The sequence below is a fragment of the Somniosus microcephalus genome, chromosome 22 (assembly GCF_052327205.1).
Source record: "Somniosus microcephalus isolate GS21.2 chromosome 22, FLI_Smic_1.0, whole genome shotgun sequence".
Lineage (NCBI taxonomy): Eukaryota > Metazoa > Chordata > Chondrichthyes > Squaliformes > Somniosidae > Somniosus > Somniosus microcephalus.
This window is the reverse complement of record NC_141008.1, coordinates 34,272,016-34,293,255: the sequence shown is the minus strand read 5'-3', so window position 1 is coordinate 34,293,255 and position 21,240 is coordinate 34,272,016. Positions and strand designations below refer to the sequence as shown.

Sequence of the window (21,240 nt, the reverse complement as noted above, 5' to 3'; positions counted from 1 at the left end):
CCACGAAGCGCTGCGACCGGGAGCGTAGGCGCGGGAAGATATAAAAACTCAGCCGCAGCCGGGGAGGGAAGCACCGGACTGCGAGAGGGCTGGGAGGCGCGATTGGGAGCCGAGCGAGCGAGAGAGGCAGAGCCGACCAAGGGAGACTGAGCGAGAGCCAGTCCAGCGGCTGAAACTATTCGCCGTCAACGGGGTGTACCCAGCGCCGGTAGAGCCGAGCGAGCGGGAGAGAGACAGAGCCCGAGCAAGGGGAACTGAGCGAGAGCCAGCCCAGCGGCTGAAACTGTTCGCCGTCAACGGGGTGTACCCAGCGCCGGTTGCCCTGCCGAGAAAAGGGAAAGCACTGAAGCCGACGCGCAGGCTGTGAACCTGAAAGCCAGCGGCCGTCGCCCATGGGGAAAGTGTACCCCTCCCGCCAGGGGAAGAAACGCGGGAAGCCGCCATTAGGCGGAGAAGAAGACAGAAGCGGGGAACCGCCATTGAAGTGGGCGGGGAGAGAAGATAAGCGCGGGAAACCGCCATTTTCGCGGGAACCGCCATCTTGGAAAAAAAAATTTAAAGAAATAATTCGTGGTGTTATCAGGAAGAGAGGAAGAAGCCTAAGCGTGGTAACATCAACGATTTTAATTCCGAGGTAGAAGACTGGGCCACGTATGTGGAACGCATTGAGATCTATTGTGAGGCCAATAAAATAGAAGAAGATGACAAAGCTATAACCTTGCTAAACTCGATGGGCGCGAAGACATACGAGCTCTTGAAGCATCTACTAGCACCAGCTAAACAGGCGGATCAGACTTTCGATGATATTGTGACTGTTCTGAAGGATCACTTGAACCCCACACCATTGATGTTGGCGGAACGATTCAAATTCTATGCGAGAACGCAAAGGAAAGACAAAAGCAACGCAGAATACTTGGTCGAACTGCGTAGACTAGCGAAACACTGCCAGTTTGGAGGGAATCTGACAGAGGCGTTGCGAGACAAATTCGTGTGCGGAATGTCAAAGGAAGAAACACAAAAACGACTGCTCGAAGAGAACGATCTTACACTTGAGAAGGCTGTCTTTATTGCTGCATCGAACGAAGCCGCAGCGAAAGGAACGGCGGAAATGCAGCTAAAGGCAGCGGCACTCAGGGTGCAGCAAATTACTTTGGGTACAACGAAATGCTATCGTTGTGGGAAGACAACACACGACCAGAACCAATGCTGGTTTAAAAACCAGGAATGTAGGAAATGTGGCAAGCTCGGTCACATAGCTAAGGTATGCCGGTCAGGGAAGAAGACCAACAATAATGAGTCACCACAAAAGAGGTACAGGAAGGTACATGAGGTGACTAGGAAGAGTCCGGAAGAACAGAATTCGGACTCACACTCCAACTGCAAGGAACTGGATAGTCTGAGAATTCACAATGTGAGTAATGAAGCTGACCGACAAGCTATCTGGATCACACTACAGATTGCAAAAGTCCAAGTGAAAATGGAAGTGGACACCGGATCGGCGTTGACGGTCATGAATAAGCATGATTATAAAAAGTTATTCAAGCATATTCCCCTACGGGATACGGAACTAGTATTGAAGACATACACGGGGCACAAAGTATACCCCATCGGAAAGATAGAGAAGTCAAGGTGAGATACAAGGACAAAGAGCACCAAAGGATGGACCTGTATGTGTTGCCTGAGGGAGGTCCACCACTTCTGGGACGGGAGTGGATCAGGAAAATAAAGATAGACTGGCATTCACTAAACACCATGACGGTAGATTCCGGAAAGGAAGATGTCAAACCTGAACGGTTGTCCAGAATATTAGACGAAGCTAAAGAGGTATTCCAGCAAGGACTGGGAACACTGCGAGGAATTAAAGCAAAGGTTAAGATTGCAGAACATGCAAGCCCAAAATTTTTCAAAGCCAGATCGGTACCTTACGCGATACGACCTGCTGTGGAGGCAGAACTGGAAGAACTTGAACGATCAGGGGTACTGTCAAAAGTGGACTGGAGTGAGTGGGCCACGCCCATTGTTCCCGTCATGAAGTCTTCACCAAGTAACAAGCCAGGGGGACCGGGGAAGGTCCGCATCTGCGGAGACTTCAAGATCACAGTGAATCCGGTGCTTCACACGGTACAATACCCGCTTCCGCGGATTGAAGATATCTTTGCTTCGTTGGCTGGAGGGAAACACTTCACCAAGATAGACCTGGCACAGGCATACTTACAAATGGAAGTCGAGGAAGAGTCGCGTCAGTACCTCACCATCAACACACACAGAGGCTTGTATCGTTATAATAGACTGGTTTTTGGGGTAGCTTCGGCTCCAGCAATTTGGCAGAGGGCCATGGAGCAGGTATTACAAGGAATTCCAAGCACGCAGTGTTAATTAGACGATATCCTGATTACGGGAGAAGACGAGGAAGAACACCTCACAAATTTGAAACTGGTGCTCACTAGGTTGAAGGAATATGGCCTTCGAGTTAATCGCAAGAAATGTGAGTTCTTCCAAAAACGGATCTCGTACTGCGGTCATGTCATTGACCGAGAGGGGCTGCACAAGTCACCTGACAAGATAGAAGCTGTCGTGAAGGCCCCTGCTCCGGAAAACGTATCACAGTTAAGATCATTCTTGGGGTTGATTAATTATTATCACAAGTTTCTGCCGAATCTATCCACGGTGCTGCATCTGCTGAATGCTCTGTTGCGGAAAGAAGTACCATGGAAGTGGAGTGAGGAATGTAAAAAGGCCTTTCGCAGAAGCAAGGCGTTGATTACCTCTGAAGAAGTGTTGGCTCATTTCAACCCAACGTTACCTCTTCGTCTAGCTTGTGATGCTTCCCCCTATGGAATTGGAGCAGTACTTTCACACAAGTTACCAAATGGCTCGGAAAGGCCAGTGGCATTCGCGTCCCGATCATTGACCTCCGCGGAGCGAAATTATGCTCAAATAGATAGGGAGGCCCTCAGCCTTGTGTGGGGCGTAAGGAAATTCAATCATTATCTGCAGGGCAAGAAGTTCACATTACTGACAGACCACCAGCCGTTGGTGTCCATATTCAACCCTAACAAGGCCGTTTCCACCATGACAGCGCAAAGGTTACAGAGGTGGTCCGTGTTACTTGGGGCACACCAATATGACATCGAATACAAAAGGTCCAAACAGCATGGAAATGCTGATGGGTTATCGCGCTTGCCATTGCCGATAGTAGAAGAAGCGACTACAGTGGACCCGGTAGAGATGTTACACTCATCCATAGTGGAATGTCTACCAGTAACAAATTCGATGATCGAAAACGAAACAAGAAATGACCCAACTCTCTCACGAGTCGATGATTTAACGGCGGAGGGATGGCCAGCACAGGGCGAACCAACGCTGCCAGCATTTTCGCAGAGAAAAGAACAGCTGTCAGTGTGTCGAAGAACCCTGATGTGTGGATCTAGAGTGGTGATTCCACCCAAACTTCAACAGAAGGTGTTAAAGGAGCTGCACGAGGGACATCTGGGTGGAGTGAAAATGAAGAACCTAGCAAGAGCGTTTGTGTGGTGGCCAGGCATTGATGGGGACATCGAAGAAATCACTAAGAGCTGTCTAGGATGCCAGAAGGTCCAAAACGCGCCACCACAGGCTCCTCTGCATCCATGGGAGTGGCCCTCATCTCCTTGGCAAAGGGTACATATCGACTTTGCTGGTCCATTTATGGACTCAATGTTTCTAATAGCGGTGGATGCACACTCCAAGTGGCCGGAGGTAATAAAGATGTCCACCACCACCACGGAAAAAACCATCACAGTGTTAAGGACCATGTTTGCTAGGAATGGGCTGCCGGAACAGATCTGTTCTGATAATGGACCGCAATTTGTGTCCGAAGAATTCAAGAAATTCTTAAAGAGCAATGGGGTTAAGCACTACACGTCAGCCCCATACCATCCCGCCTCCAATGGATTGGCTGAAAGGTTTGTCCAGACCTTCAAGAAGGCCATAAAGGCCATGGGTAATGAAGCCATTAACTTACAACATAAGGTGGATAGCTTCTTGTTGGCGTACAGGAATGCAACACATGCGGTCACAAATCAAACTCCCGCCATGATGTTTTTTAATAGACGACTAAGATGCCGGCTGGATTTGCTTAAGCCAAACGTCAGAAGGGACGTAGAGAACCGGCAATTCCAGGGCATGAATGAAAGGCCAACTAGATCTTTTCAGATAGGTCAACAAGTTTTGGCCCGGGACTACCGTACCGAGAAATGGCAGCCTGGAACTATCGGAAAAAGGCTAGGGCCGTTGATGTATACGGTGGACATTGGGGACAGTATAATAAGGCGCCATGTTGACCAGATCATAGGGTCAGCCACAAATGGCCAACCTACTCCACCACCTTACACGGTTAATGTTGAGACAGAGATACCCAGAACACCTACCTCCGATCTGGTAATACTGGAATCAGATGAACCTGACACTGTCCTTCAAGCCGAATCGACCTTGCCAGAAGCACCTACTACCCCGCCGGAAGTTACGACACCACCGAGGCGTTATCCGGACAGAGTCCGGAAACCTCCAGAGAGACTGAATCTGTGAACTGTCTTGCATAAAGTTGTATATATGTTATAATGTATGTTTAATGGGGAATCAGTATGTTGTAAGCTAAAAAGGGAGGATTGTAGTGTATGTAACCGTCCACCTTTAAGAGAACTACTTTAGGTGTTGCACTACTTTGTTGGCTTCTGTATACTGTAATACCGACGGTGACCACACCGGTATATAAGTGCTGTGTCAGGAAGTATTGAGCAGATTCGCCCTGACCTTCGAATAGTAAAGCCCTGTTTTAAGTTACTCTTGGAGTCTGTGTATTAATTAACTAAACAACCCACAGACTTTACAGTGTCCAAACACAAAGGCCTAGAAATTGGGTTGGTAGCGCTGGCGCTGAGCGCCTAAAGAGACCTAGAATTGGGGTGAAGCCCTATGTTGGGGCGAGCGCTATGAGGATAGCGCTGACTCAGAAATTGACAATACATTTAGCGCCTGCGCTAAGTGTTTGCACGCGCCCGCGCGCGCAAACGGCTCATGACATCATTTCAGTGTGCAACGCCTTTTAGGAGCGCCTGAGTGCATATTGGGTGGCGCCCGGAGCCTTAGCGCCCAGCGCTATTAGTGACAGTTCGAAGGAGGGCTAACAGGCCCTTCTCGGAGTAGGGCGGCGTTATTTAAAGGGGACAGCTCTAGTGCAGAATCTTCTGCTACTTGGCCTGCTCATTGCGATCGCTGCTGGAGAGAGTTGGCGAGCTAATGTGGAGTGGAGTTCTGGGATTTGAGCTTTACAGTACTTGGGACCTTCAACCCTGTCCAAAGCACTTGCAGCACTACACCTAAAAGCCTTTTGACCAACTGGCATCGGAATGGGAGCTTGTTTGGAGGGCGACGGCCTCATCGCCCAACACTGTGAAGGGGCAGAGAGACGGCGGGAGAGAGGGCCGGGATTGGCCAGAAGGAGGAGGGGCAATGGAGGTCGGCCAATCCGACGGGAGGCTGCGAGGGTCTTTAGGCAGCAGGTGACAAGCCTTGACATGTCGGAGGAGCAGTGTTTGCGAAGGCTCCGAATCTGGAGGGACATTGTTACTGATCTGTGCCACCTGCTTGGTCAGGATCTGCAGCCGCGTGAACGCTGCAGAACCTCTCTGTCTGTGATGGCTAAACTGACTGATGGCCTCCATTTTTATGCCAACGGCTCCTTTCAGTCAGCCATTGGGGACAATGCGACTGTCGCTCAGGCTGCAGTCCGCTGTTGCATCCGGCAAGTGACAGATGCCCTTTATAGGCGAACGCGTCCATTCATTACCTTCCCTCGGACCCTGCACAAGCAGGCGGAGGAGGAGGAGGAGGAAGAGCAGGCGGAGGAGGAGGAGGAGGAGGAAGATGGAAGGGCTGCTGAAAGTGGAAGGTCCATTCGTCAGAGGCTCCTCTGGACTCGTCTCGACACCCCTGTGGCAGAATGATGAGAGTCTTACCTCATGGGCACTTTGGATGTTTGAGGGCCTCTGCATGCCAGCATCACTGAAAGTAGTCACATGCACCAAGCAACATTTAAACTTCTGTTTATTGACACAAAAGTCTTTCATTACAGCTAAACAACGTAAAGTGAGCAGAAACCATCACTGCCAAAGTAAAAGTGACCTGTTCGGCAAAGCAGCAAAACTCAACAAAAATCTGCACCTATAACAGCAGGTGAGGGTGTCCGTGAATTTGGACAAACAAACGTCTCAGCACCTCCCTCTACAACTGGCCCCTTGAGGGAGAACGACTTCTCGTTCGCGCCCGGCCCCTTCCCTCCCTGCTGCTCCTACTTAATTGCACCCCAGTGGCGGCCTCAAGGCTGGGGGACACTTGCCGACTGTCTGGAAGCGCAGAAGCCCCTGAGGTACGGCCTGACCGACCTCTGGGCTTGGAGGGTGCGGACGCAGGATGCTTGCTTTGAGCATGGCTGGGAGCAGTGTGGCCTGCAGGTGGTGGCAGCTGCAATGCAGGCGTCCCAGCGCTGGCATGTGCAATGGTCTCCTGCCGAGAGAGGTCACCTGCACCATGGTCGGACGACACACTGGCTATCTGAGGGGAGCAGCTCGGCTCATCTGCCACAATCGCAGGCTCCACGGATTCCTGGCCATGTACGGGAGTGGAAGGGCCCGGGGTGATCCTATCTGATGCAGAGAGGGTGGCTGCAGTGAGACATCGCGTTGCGTCAATCTGGCTGTGGAGGAGCCCAGCAAGTGAATGCGTGGCAACAGTGAGGACCTGTGTGCCAGGTGCCAGTGCATCGGAGAAGGCCTGGACAGTTCTTCCCATGGCTTCGGACAAGGCAGGAGCCGACCGCCCCACTGCCTCGGACAAGCCCTGCACAGACCTTTGCAGGGATTGTCCGAAGCCCTGAACAGTCCTTTCCATTGCCGACTCAAAGCCATGGACAGTCCTCTCCATTGTTGGGCCGAAGCCCTGGATAGTCCTGTCCATTGTGGCCCCGAAGCCCTGGATAGACCTGTCCATTGTTTCCCCGAACACCTGGAGAGACCTCTCCATTGTTGCGCCAAAGCCCTGCAGAGTCCTCTCCATTGTTGCCCCGAAGTCCAACATACTCCTAGCCAATGAATCTATTGACTCAGGCATCTTCTCCACTGCAGCCATCAGCTCCGTGTGTCTGACCCGGGCCTGTTTGCTCATCTCTGCCAGGCGCCGGACCTCATCTGCACTCTGTGCAGCAGTCATGACGACCTGCCTTGCCCTGCGGGGAGACGGTGGGCGAACTTGCCTATCCCCCCTGCGTTGCTCCATGCCACTTGGTCCGGCAACTGGTTCATCCTCAGAGCCACCCCCCCTCCCCTCCAGGGGACTACTATCCCCAGTCTGCAGATGTGTCAGCTCCCCGGATTCTGCAATGGCTGGTCCGGATTCCTCCTGGTCCTCGCCTCCGGTGGCACTGGCACTGGCAGCTTCAGCGCGTTGAGCCCGAGTTGGTGCTGCTTCATCTGAAAGTGGGAGGTGGAAGAGTGGCTTTAGCAAAAGGACAGGTCTGCTGAAAGGCATGCCAGATTGCGGCATGGCTCTGACATGGCTGCACACTGAGGATGCATGCTGGCGGGGGGACCAAGTGGAAGGCAACAGGTGGAAAAGGTGAGAGTCTTACCCTCGCTGTCGGTAATGGGGTCTGCAGATGCAGTGGTCACTGGACCAGACAGACGTCCTCCAAGTATCTGGTGCACTCTCTCCTCCAGATCCGTGAGTGACCACTTGTGCAGGTCCGCCACCAGTTCGATGCTGTTCTTTTCTAATCTGCGCCATCTTCGACTGCAGGGGAAAGAAGGGGAGGTTCTGCTACATGAGGCCTTGAGACATCATCGCATGCCCCCCATGGTGCAAGAGCCCTTACATGAGGCCTTGAGACATCTGTCCATGTGTCTGCCCAGGAAGGGCCATGGGTGCATACTGACAGATGGCCAGTGGCGCATCATTGCAGCAGGGTGCCCGAAGTCAGCTGCAGATGGAGGGAAGCACAAGTTTGGTAAACCATCACTCACCCTAACGATCCGTGTGAGGTCGTTGAATTTCTTCCTGCACTGAACAGGGGTCCTGGTCGCCATGCTGCTGGAGTTGACCCTCACCGCAACCTCCCTCCAAGATCGTCGGTAAGCCTTCTGATTTGGCCTCTTGCCATTATCCGGGTACAGCACCTGTCGACGGTGTTCAACTGCAGCCACCAATTGGTCCAGAGCCTCAGTGCTGAAGCGCTCTGCTCTCTGCCTAACCTTCTCCATAATGATGAACTTTGTACCGCCAGACAAGGGCGAGCGCCGAATCTGAGGCCTACAGGGCGTTGGGTGTTGAAGCTCAGTCTGACTGACCCACCCCTTTAAGAGCCGGCCGGCGCCTGCAGGCCTCGTGCTTTGCCGTAATTGAGTTCACCTGCGCTGCGCCCGTCCGCGTCGAAATTGAGTAGCGCCTGACCTTTTGCGCCTTAAGAGCACCGTGCAACGGCTGATTTAGCGCCTGAATCCCCTTTGGGGGCGATGCAACCCAATATCACCCCAGGCGCGGATAGCTCTCGTCTGGCTATAAACTTAGCGCATCGCCAGTTCTAACGCCTCAAGCGGGGCTATACCCAATTGCTAGGCCAAAGGGTTTCTAGGGTTGGTAGGTTTTGGGGAAAAGAGAGAAGTAAATTTAAAGAACCAATCGCAGATATTTTAAAGCTTTGCAGAATCCTAACTTCTCCACTGATTATCAACAAAAGAAATGTTTGCTCCTGCCAAATACTTTTACCATCTGCCTTTCTGCATGTGTTGACACCCTTGATCCTTCCTGCGGCAACTAATTAGAATATCAATTGCATATTGGCCCCTCGGGCTCCAAGCAGTTTCCATCAAGGGAAGGAAATTTTCATTCACTCTGCAGAAAATTCCCAATCAGTCGCTGAGTGACAGGCTAGTGCTCTGCTATAGTCTGAAGTTCAGACTTCTCTAGACTTCTTTATCCTTGGAAGACAATAAACTCATCTATTTCTCTCCCTGGCTCCTCTCTGACAGATAATAACCTATAGAGACTATGTTCCTCGACTCATTGGTCCAGCCGCAATGCAGAAATATCTCCCTCCCTACAGAGGTTACAATGACTTCATCGATCCCAGAATTGCCAATGTTTTTGCCACAGCCTGTTTCCGGTTTGCACACGTCACCATTCAGCCGATTGTCCATCGTTTCAACGAAAGCTACCAGGAACACCCACTTTACCCAAACCTCCCCTTGCACAATTCCTTCTTCTCTCCCTGGAGAATTGTGGATCAGGGTAAGTAATAAATCTCAACATCACCATAAATTAACCATACGCTGCCATTGATGCACTAGTGTAAAAACACGCTGCTCAAACACTACAACAGTCACTGCACAGCAAAGAAAATCAATGTATGTGAAGCACTTGTAGATGTTTCTGAGAGATGTGATAAACACTATGCAAATGCAAGCCTTTTATTTGTTACATTAGCAAGTCAGAGTAGTGCCATCTGTGAGACTGGCACTGAGTCCAGTCCAGACTAATGGGTCATGTTTATTTGCAACACCAGATTGCTGATTGGTCCCCTTGGAGGACAAGACCAGATTTCTGATCCTCTCTCCTCTCCCCCATCCGATCCCCTGACCTTCTCTGCACGGAGCCGAGGAAAGCGCGTCGGTGCAGGCCACGGCCGCCCGCACCATCAAGAGTTTCCTCTCTGCTAGCTCCAAGGGTCCCAAGCAAATTGAGTTTGGGCTGCCCTAATCCAGTTCCAGTAGTGAGAGCCTACCACAAATAATTTGCAGGGGGTAATAGAAGTACAATTCTGGTTCAATTGTGTGTGCTTAACTGTGGTAGGATTAAAGCCACAGTGATGGGAAAGTTATAGAGTCATAGAGTTATACAGCACAGAAAGAGGCCCTTCGGCCCATCGTGTCCGCACTGGCCATCAAGCCCTATCTATTCTAATTCCATTTTACATAAGAACATAAGAACATAAGAAGTAGGAGCAGGAGTAGGCCATATGGCCCCTCGGGCCTGCTCTGCCATTCAATAGGATCATGGCTGATCCGAACCTAGACTCACGTCCACTTCCCTGCCCGCTCCCCGTAACCCCTAATTCCCTTATCAGCTAGGAAACTGTCTATCTCCGTTTTAAATTTATTTAATGTCGCAGCTTCCACAGCTCTCTGAGGTAGCAAATTCCATAGATTTACTACCCTCTGAGTGAAGAAGTTTCTCATCTCAGTTTTGAAACGGCAGCCCCTTATTCTAAGATTATGCCCCCTAGTTCTAGTCTCACCCATCAGTGGAAACATCCTCCCCGCATTTTCCAGCACTTGGTCCTTAGCCTTGTATGCTATGGCGTTTCAAGTGCTCATCTAAAAGCTTCTTGAATGTTGTGAGGGTTCCTGCCTCTACCATCCTTTCAGGCAGTGAGTTCCAGATTCCAACCACCCTCTGGGTGAAAAAGCTTTTCCTCAAATCCCCTCTAAACCTCCTGCCCCTTACCTTGAAACTATGCCCCCTGGTTACTGACCCCTCTACTAAGGGGAAAAGTTCCTTTCTATCTACCCTATCTATGCCCCTCATAATTTTGTACACCTCAATCAGGTCCCCCCACAGCCTTCTCTGCTCTAAGGAAAACAACCCCAGCCTGTCCAGTCTCTCTTCATAGCTGAAGCGCTGCAGCCCAGGTAACATCCTGGTGAATCTCCTCTGCACCCTCTCCAATGCAATCACATCCTTCCTATAGTGTAGCGACCAGAACTGCACACAGCATTAAAGTGTAAAGGGAGCCTTATTCTGAATCTTATGAGTGGTGCAACTAACCTGGGAGTGTTTGACAGGACAGTGCAAAGGGAGCTTTACCCTGCATCTCCTCATGTTCCACCTAACCTGGGAGTGTTGAATCGGACAATGTAGAGGAACCTTTATTAATCTGTGCAGTACCTGACCTCCAAATTTTTGATGCCATCGGATGCAAAAAATCAGCAAATGTTCTATTCACATTCCATACCATAGGGGCAACCCCCGCCCCCCCCCCCCCCAGAATCAGGAATAACAGATTTTATTTAAAGTGAGCAGATTTTGGAGTTGAAAGTGTATGAGAATCTTCCTGCAATCAATAAACTCCCCCAAAATTACAGGGGAAATTTCAAGAACATTGAAAGAATAGTGAGGTGCAAAACTGGTTATGAAAAATGTTTGAATTATGAGAAGTTTAAAGGTACTGCGAGAACTGCACTTACGCTGATGGATTGGTAGTGAATTAATGCCCATACACATAGGGGCATACAGGCACCATACACATATGGGCACCATAAGAACATAAGAAATAGGAGCAGGAGTAGGCCATTTGGCCCATTAAACCTGCTCCACCATTCAATAAGATCATGGCTGATCTTCTACCTCAACTCCACTTTCCTGCACTATCCCCATATCCCTTGATTCCCTTAATATCCAAAATTCTATCGAGCTCTGTCTTGAATATACTCAACGACTGAGCCTCCACAGCCCTCTGGGGGAATTCCAAAGATTCACCACCCTCTGAGTGAAGGAATTTCTCCTCATCTCAGTCTTAAATGGTCGACCCCTTTATCTAAGACTGTGACCCCTGGTTCTAGACTCCCCAGCCAGGGGAAACATCCTCCCTGCATCTACCCTGTCAAGCCCTGTAAGAATTTTGTATGTTTCAATGAGATCACCTCTCATTCTTCTAAACTCTAGAGAATATAGGCCTAGTCTACTCAATCTCTCCTCACAGGACAATCCCCCCATCCCAGGAACCAGTCTGGTGAACCTTTATTGCACTCCCTCCATGGCAAGTATATCCTTTCCTTGGGTAAAGAGGCCAAAACTGGACACAATACTCCAGGTGTGGTCTCACCCTGTACAATTGCAGTAAGACGTCTTTACTCTTATACTCAAATCCTCTTGTAATAAAGGCCAACATACCATTTGCTTTCCTAATTGCTTGCTGTACCTGCATGTTGCTTTCAGTGATTCGTGTACAAGGACACCCAGTTCCCTCTGTACACCAACATTTCCCAATCTCTCACCATTTAAAAAATACTCTGCGTTTCTATTTTACCTACCAAAGTGGATAACTTCACATTTCTCCACATTATATTCCATTTGCCATGTTCTTGCCCACTCATTTAGCCTGTCTATATCCCCTTGAAGCCACTTTGCATCCTCCTCACAACTTACATTCCCACCTAGCTTTGTATCATCAGCAAATTTGGATATATTGTAGGAATTGGTAAATTCCTGACGAAAATACTGAGAGCGAGTCAATCAGCTAACCAAAACGATGTTTAATGCAAACTGGTGGAAGTAACAAACAAAAACGCAGGAGAACAAATCAACAGGTGCTTGCTTAATGCTGGCTCCACGAGGACTGAGAAGGAGAGGCCCCTCAGTCCGACGTCATGACGTCATCACGTTTCCCGCCTGTGGTAAACCACGTTCACTATTGTATCACTGTTAGTAGTTAGCACTGTTCACCACTGTTCGTTATAACTGTATCACTGACCACTATTGTATCACGGTACGAGGTCGCCTCTTGCCACACTGCTATACCTGGGATGACCACTGCCGACTCCGCCTTGGCTCCACCCACCAGGCCAGGTATAAAGGTGAGCGACTGGCTGGTATTCCTCCTGCTTGGATCGGATCACCCACGAGAGTGGGCTCTGTTATTTAGTCAATAAAAACCTTTAGTCACCTTCGTAACTCTTCGCCTTTTATTGGAGGAATTGATAGGTATATCAATTTTATTGACTAAATTTAATGATGTCCAACAACGAGTCACAACCGGCGGAGGAGCCACCAGCGCAGCTCCCAGGAGCACAGCCACACCAGCCAGCTTGGCTGCGAGCCCTCAGACCGCCGTACCTGGACCTGAACCCACGAGCAGCAAACTCAGCCGCAGACTTTAAACACTGGCTGGTCTGCTTCGAATCATACCTGAGAGAATCCAGCGTCCCTCAGGCATCCAAACTAAGTGTCCTGCAGGCACAACTGAGCCCGAGAGTATACACTCTCATCGAGGACATGACTACCTACGAGACCGCCATCAACCTGCTGAAACAGAAGTACCGGACCCCGGTAAACTACATGTACGCTAGGCACCTCCTAAGATCACGGCCGCAACAGCCAGGAGAATCAGTAGCCGAATTCTCACAGGCGCTATATGCACTCGCCAGGAACTGTGAGTTTAAATCGGTGTCGGCAGCCGAAAATACTGAAGATAATATCCGCGACGCATTCCTGAAAGGCCTACGGTCCGAGTACTCACGGCAAAGACTGCTGGAAGCTAAAGACCTCAGCATGGAAAAAGCTGAAGCCCTCGCTATCTCCCTGGAAGTGGCCCACCAAGATCAGGAAGCATTCACCAGGTACTGCTCGCGACCCTGGGACTCGGGCCCGACCCCTACCACAGCACCCTTCCCAGCGCCGCCCCCGGGACCTACCTCTGCGTCGGCGTCCCGGACCCGACCGGCCCCGCCACCCCCGGCACCGGCCCCGACATCGGGCATCCGCGATCGGGCCGCCGGCTGTTTTTTTTGTGGCCAGGAGAAGCACCCGAGGTCGCGCTGCCCAGCCAAGAACTCCATATGTAAAACCTGCCTGAAGAAAGGCCACTTCTCCAAGGCCTGCAGGAGCGGATCCTCAGAGGCCAGCAGTGCCGCATGCGAACTATGGGGGCGGCCATCTTCGTTTAGGGCAACTGAGGCCAGCATCCCCACACATGAGTCATGGGGGCGGCCATCTTTGTTTAGGGCAACTGAGGCCAGCATCCCCACACATGAGTCATGGGGGCGGCCATCTTTGATTAAGGCAACCGACCCCAATAGTGCCTCATGGGGCCCTACCTCGTGGGAGACGCCATTTTACTCACCACGCCCGACCGCCTCGCCCGCAGATGACAACGACTCGCTCGGCTACACACTAGCTTCCGTCACCCTGGACCAAGCCCGCCCGCACCATCTGTCCAAGTCAATGATGGACATCAAAGTGAACGGCCACGCCACGACCTGCCTGTTCGACAGCGGAAGCACGGAGAGCTTCATCCACCCAGACACGGTGAGCCACTACTCCCTCTCTGTCCTACCAACGCGCAGCCGAATCTCGATGGCATCGAGGTCCCACGCCACGGACATCAGCGGCTACTGTGTCGTGACCCTGTCGGTTAAGGGCACGGAGTATAAAAACTTTAAACTCCTCGTCCTCCCCCATCTCTGCGCTGCCGTCCTACTAGGGCTGGACTTCCAATCCCACCTCCAAAGCGTAACCCTAGCATACGGTGGACCCCTCCCCCCACTCACAGTCAACAACCAGCAAACGTTAAACCGCCCACCGCGTAACACCTGCAGCCTCTCCACCCTCAAGGTCCCGCCACCCTCTCTGTTTGCTAACCTTACCCCTGACTGCAAACCCGTCGCTACCAAAAGCAGGCGGTATAGCGCCGGGGACAGAGCCTTCATTAGCTCTGAGGTGCGGCGCCTCCTGAAAGAGGGCATTATCGAGGGGAGCAGCAGCCCCTGGCGTGCCCAGGTCGTAGTCGTAAAGACCGGCGATAAAAACCGCCTGGTCATCGACTACAGCCAGACCATAAACAGATATACCCAGCTGGACGCATACCCCCTCCCCCGCATATCTGACATGGTCAATCAGATTGCACAGTATAAAGTATTCTCGACCATCGACCTGAAGTCGGCCTACCACCAACTCCCTATCCACCCTGAGGACCGCCAGTATACCGCCTTCGAGGCGAATGGGCGCCTATACCACTTCCTTAGGGTCCCCTTCGGTGTCACTAATGGGGTCTCGGTCTTCCAAAGGGAGATGGACCAGATGGTTGACCAGAACGAACTGCAGGCTACATTCCCCTACCTAGATAACGTCACTATCTGCGGCCGCGACCGGCAGGAACATGACGCGAATCTGGAGAAATTCCTCCGTACGGCCCAACGGCTGAACCTCACCTACAATAAGGAGAAATGCGTGTTTAACACCACGCGCCTTGCCATCCTCGGCTGCGTAGTGGAGAACGGAATCATCGGCCCCGACCCAGAAAGAATGCGCCCCCTCATGGAGCTACCCCTCCCCCACTGCCCTAAAGCACTTAGGAGAACCCTGGGGCTTTTCGCCTACTATGCCCAATGGGTACCCAATTACGCGGACAAAGCCAGACCCCTCCTGAAAGCCACTTCCTTCCCCCTCACGGAGGAGGCGTGCGCGGCCTTCTCCCTCATTAAGGGAGACATAGCCAAGGCCACGATGCACGCAGTGGACGAGTCCATCCCCTTTCAGGTGGAGAGCGACGCATCCGACTTCGCCTTAGCCGCCACCCTAAACCAGGAGGGGAGGCCAGTGGCCTTCTTCTCAAGGACCCTACAGGGCCCCGAGATCCGACATTCGTCGGTCGAGAAAGAGGCCCAGGCGATCGTGGAGGCAGTACGGCGCTGGAGGCACTACCTGGCAGGCAAACGATTTACCCTCCTCACCGACCAGCGTTCGGTGGCTTTCATGTTTAATAACAAGCTGAAGGGCAAAATCAAGAATGACAAGATTTTGAGATGGAGAATCGAGCTCTCCACCTACGATTATGAGATCTTGTACCGGCCAGGCAAGCTGAACGAATCCCCTGATGCCCTTTCACGAATGACATGCGCCAGCGCGCATATCGATAGGCTTCAGACCCTCCACGACCAGCTCTGCCACCCCGGAGTCACCAGACTCTACCATTTCATTAAGGCCCGCAACCTGACCTACTCCATCGAGGAGGTCAGGACCATGACCAGGAACTGCCAGACCTGTGCGGAGTGCAAACCGCACTTCTATAGGCCGGACCGAGCAAGCCTGATCAAGGCCACCCGCCCCTTCGAGCGCCTGAGCATCGACTTTAAGGGGCCCCTCCCGTCCTCTGACCGTAATGTGTACTTCCTCAACATCGTTGATGAGTACTCCCGTTTCCCCTTTGCCTTCCCCTGCCCCGACATGACCAGTAGCACGGTCATTAAGTGCCTGAATGCCCTCTTCGCCTTGTTCGGGTTCCCGAACTATATACACAGCGACCGGGGCTCCTCCTTCATGAGCGAGGAACTCCGGCAATTCCTCCTAGAGAGAGGTATTGCAGCAAGCAGGACCACCAGCTACAACCCCAGAGGTAACGGTCAGGTGGAAAGAGAGAACGCGACGGTATGGAAGGCCGTCCTCTTAGCCTTAAAGTCTAAGGGCCTCCCAACCTCCCGCTGGCAAGAAGTCCTCCCGACAGCGCTGCACTCCATCCGGTCATTACTTTGCACGGCCACTAACACCACCCCCCATGAACGAATGTTCGTTTTCCCCAGGAAGTCGACTACGGGAACCACTCTACCAACCTGGCTGACCGCCCCGGGGCCGGTCTGGCTGCGGAAACACGTGAGGACCCATAAAACGGACCCCCTGGTCGAGAGGGTGAACCTCCTGCACGCCAACCCCCAGTACGCCTACGTGGCGTACCCAGACGGGCGGGAGGACACTGTCTCCCTACGAGACCTCGCACCCTCAGCCGATCCGGAAACACCGCCACCACCCCCCCCAACCTCAGTCCAGGTAGACGGCATGCCGGAACCCCACGAGCCCTCGCCGACCACGCAAACACCAGCATCAACACCGGATAAGGCACCAGCACCGGATAAGGCAACACCACCGCTGCGGCGATCGGAGAGGCTTACGAAGCCTCCGGACAGACTGACCTACCAGAATTGGTAGTACACTTCACCCCGCCGGACTTAATTCTAAACAAGGGGTGAATGTGGTAAACCACGTTCACTATTGTATCACTGTTAGTAGTTAGCACTGTTCACCACTGTTCGTTATAACTGTATCACTGACCACTATTGTATCACGGTACGAGGTCGCCTCTTGCCACACTGCTATACCTGGGATGACCACTGCCGACTCCGCCTTGGCTCCACCCACCAGGCCAGGTATAAAGGTGAGCGACTGGCTGGTATTCCTCCTGCTTGGATCGGATCACCCACGAGAGTGGGCTCTGTTATTTAGTCAATAAAAACCTTTAGTCACCTTCGTAACTCTTCGCCTTTTATTGGAGGAATTGATAGGTATATCACCGCCGTTGTGAACGCCACGTGACGTCATCGCGTTCGGTCTTAACCCTTTAGAGACCGCGCTATTTACATACAGCAAAAGAATACAGATTTAAAGGCAATTATATACATTCGTACAAGAGTTCCTTGGTGGCTCTGCCACATGCGCCCCCCAGAATTGTCTTTAATAACAAAAGTCAATCGAAGAGGAGGTCGGACAAGCCTGTTCGAACGACTCCTATATTCCCGGAGAGGAATTTGCTGGGCAGTTGATGAACGGGTGGGTGGAGCGATCCGGTCAGGCGTGGTAGCAGCGGGTGGTCGACCACGACGTGGTGGCTGTGCAGTTTCGACTGGTTGTTCGAGGTCCAGGTGCGCGGGCTTGAGGCGGTCGATTGAAATGTGGTTGGGCTTGTCACCGATGTCGACCATAAAGCTCTTGGCACCCGCCTGCAATACTCGGAAAGGGCCCATATAAGGAGGCCTGAGCGGACTGCGATGGGCATCATGACGGACAAAAACGAACTTGGCCCGCATTAGCTCCATTGGGATGTGGGAGGCTGGAAAACCTTGATGTGACATTGGAATTGGCTGGAACACTTGGGCTGCTTCCCCGTGAGCTTCCAGTTGGTCGGCTGCGGACCACGGCTTCGTTGGTGACGGCAGGAACTCGCCTGGCACCCGAAGTGGCTGGCCGTACACCAGTTCCGCGGCAGATGACTGCAGGTCTTCCTTCGGTGCCGTACGCAAACCAAGCATAACCCAAGGCAGCCTGTCTACCCATGCAGTGCCCTGGAGGCTGGCTCTCAGCGACGCCTTCAACGACCGATGAAAGCGCTCACATAACCCGTTGGCCTGCGGGTGGTAGGCTGTGGTGCGATGGAGCTTGGTGCCCAAACCTAAGGCTACAGCGTTCCAAAGTTCTGCCGAGAATTGTGGACCGCGGTCAGACGAAATATCTGATGGGACGCCGAACCGTGCCACCCATGAGGAAATAAAAGCCCTGGCGACATCCGCGGAGGTAGTGGACATCAGAGGAACCGCCTCTGGCCATCTTGTAGTACGGTTGACCATGGTCAGGAGGTGAGTGAAACCTTGTGACGGCGGAAGTGGCCCAACGAGGTTGACGTGGTCGAAACGGCGTTCCGGTACTTCGAAGGTGGCCAAGGGGGCTTTAACATGACGTTGCACTTTGGCTCTTTGGCAAACGACGCAGGTGTTCGCCCAGTCGCGGACATCCTTGTGCATCCCTCTCCAGACGAATTTGGATGCCAGTAACTTTTGAGACGCCTTCACGCCGAGATGTGAAAGTCCGTGTATGGCGTCAAAGACTTTCCGCCGCCAGGAAACCGGAACGATCGGGCGGGGATCCCCCAAGGAGATGTCGCAGAGCAAGGAGGTACCCGCCGCGTGGAAATGCACATCTGTTGGCTGGAGGCAGGAGGAGTCGGTACGAAATGCCTGAGTTTCCGGGTCGGCTGCTTGGTTGGCAGCCATGTGTGAATAATCTATTCCCAGCTGGACGGCCTGGACGGACGCACGTGAGAGGCAATCGGCCACCACGTTGTCCTTGCCGGTCACGTGACGGAGGTCGGTGGTAAACTCTGAAATAAAGGTGAGTTGTCGCTGCTGCCGAGCCGACCACAGTTCGGTAGTCTTGGCCATAGCAAAAGTCAGCACTTTGTGGTCCACAAACGCGGTGAAGTGGCGCCCTTCCAAAAGAGAACGAAAATGGCAGATAGCCAGAAACAGCGCCAACAACTCCCTGTTGAACGTGCTGTACTTGCGCTCATTACTGCGCAGTTGCCGGCTAAAAAACGCCAGTGGCTGCCACGCGCCGTTGACCCACTGTTCCTGCACGGCTCCGATGGCGTAATCAGAAGCGTCGGTCATAAGAGCGATGGTGGCTCCAGGCAGTGGGTGTGCCAACATCGATGCGTTTGCGAGAGTGGCCTTTGTGTCTCTGAAGGCACAATCCATCTCAGGCATCCAAACCACGGGTTCCTTTCCCGGTTTTCCTCTGAGGGCCTCAGAGCGGTTGCATCAGTTGCGCGGCCCTGGGAACAAAACGATGGTAAAAATTGACCATACCCAGGAACTCCTGGAGGGCCTTGACGGACTGTGGCCGCAGAAATGCTGCGATCGTCTCCACCTTTGACTGGAGTGGCAGTGCCCCCTCCGAAGTGATGCGGTGGCCCAAAAAGTCCATCTGCTGCAGCCCGAACTGGCATTTGGCCGGGTTGATTATCAGGCCATGCTGATGGAGGTGGCGAAAGAGGGTGCGCAGATGACTGAGGTGTTCTTCTTTAGTGGCGCTGGTGATCAGGATATCATCGAGATACACAAATAAAAACTTACGGTCCCGCAGCACCGAATCCATAAGGCGCTGGAACGCCTGTGCCGCATTTTTGAGCCCAAATGGCATTCGGAGGAACTCAAATAGGCCGAAGGGGGTAATAACTGCCGTCTTTGGGATGTCCTGGGGGTGTACAGGCACTTGATGGTACCCACGGACGAGGTCAACCTTGGAAACGATCGAATTCCCTGCCAAATGCGCGGAGAAACCCTGGATGTGTGGTATGGGGTACCTATCCGGAGGTGTGACATCATTAAGCCGTCGGTAGTCACCGCAGGGCCGCCATCCGCCGCCGGATTTAGGGACGATATGGAGCAGCGAGGACCAGGGACTATTCGACCGACGAATAATCCCCAACCGCTCCATTGTGGCGAACTCCGCCTTAGCGGCCGCGAGTTTGCTGGGTTCTAGTCGCCGAGCCCGTGCATAGACTGGGGAGCCGGTCGTTGTAATGTGGTGCTCCACATTATGCTTGGCGGTCATGGCAGAAAAGGTGGGCCTGGTTAACTCTGGAAATTCACCGAGAAGGCGGGTGAATTCGTTGGGCGTTGGCGAAGCGCAGGAGACCGTGTGCGACGCGACTGACCCTCGAAAGCACGGGATGGAGTTGGACGTGGCGGCGTTGATCAGACGACGATTTTTTAAATCGACCGACAAGCTGTTGGCGCATAAAAAATCGGCGCGAGGATCACTTGCGAAATTTTGGCGGTGATAAACTCCCATTGGAAGAGCTGACCGCCGAAACACACCTGGGCCCGCCGTTTCCCGAATGTACGAATAGCACTGCCGTTGGCAGCTTGGAGGGAACAACTGCGCCTCCCAGCCCGGATGTCGAGGACCGAGGCGGGAAGGATGCTACACTGCGCTCCCGTGTCACATAAGAACCGTCGGCCTGAGATGGAATTGGTGATATATAATAGCTTCCCGGAATCGCCAATCGCCATCGCGGCCGTGGGGCCTACTTCAGGTTCGGTCTTCCCGTCGCGCTGTTGATGCTTGTGTGTCTTCGTTGCTTTAGGCTTGAACCCGCAGGGAGGGCGGCAGCATCTGGCCTTCGGGCCGAAACGGGCGTGGTAATAACACCAACCGGATGGTGGAGGCGTCAGGGCGGGGCCCTTCTGGGCGGGATGCCTCGTGGCGGCGCAGTTTTGTTGCATGACAGCGTAAATTGTGTCGGCCTCGGCGGCCAGCGCCACACAATCCGCATTGTCCGACCTCGCGAGGGCTGCTTGCACCTGCTCGGGCAATTGGCTCAGGAACAATTCCCGAAAGAGGAAACATTGCGGTTCCGAACCAAGGAGTGTGAGCATCTGGCTCATTAACTCCGACAGCTTGAAGTCGCCTAACCCGGGCAGTGTGAGTAACCGCCGTGCGCGTTCTGACTTTGTGAGGCCAAATACCTGGATAAGCCGTGCCTTAAGGGTGTCGTACTTGCTGTCTGCCGGGGGGTTTTCCAGCAGGCTGATGATCCTCAAAGCCGTGGAGCTGTCTAGTGCGGAGACCACGTAGAGGTAACGGGTCTGATCCTGCGCTATGTTCCGAAGTTCGAACTGAGCCTCTGCTTGCACGAACCAGGAGGTCGCCTGTTGTTCCCAAAACTGAGGGAGCTTCAAAGCCACTGCGTTTGCTTCCATCATGTCACTGCGTCTCGCTTCCTCCGCGAAGATCGTCCATGAAGATTCGGGGTCGCCACTGTAGGAATTGGTAAATTCCTGACGAAAATACTGAGAGCAAGTCAATCAGCTAACCAAAACGATGTTT

General features: G+C 52.8%; 1 protein-coding gene across 5 annotated transcripts in view; it reads left to right on the top strand.

Annotated features, from left to right (window-relative positions):
- Positions 1-21,240, top strand: part of LOC147102163 (myeloperoxidase-like) — a 91,011-nt gene that overhangs the window by 41,216 nt on the left and 28,555 nt on the right. For 4 of the 5 annotated variants that reach the window (XM_085964430.1, XM_085964429.1, XM_085964432.1 and 1 more), the window contains one exon: positions 9,060-9,318. The exons of the other annotated variant lie outside the window; for it this stretch is intronic. In XM_085964430.1, coding sequence (XP_085820556.1) covers positions 9,060-9,318 — 259 coding nt within the window. The remainder of the gene's footprint in view (positions 1-9,059; positions 9,319-21,240) is intronic. 5 annotated transcript variants of the gene reach the window in all.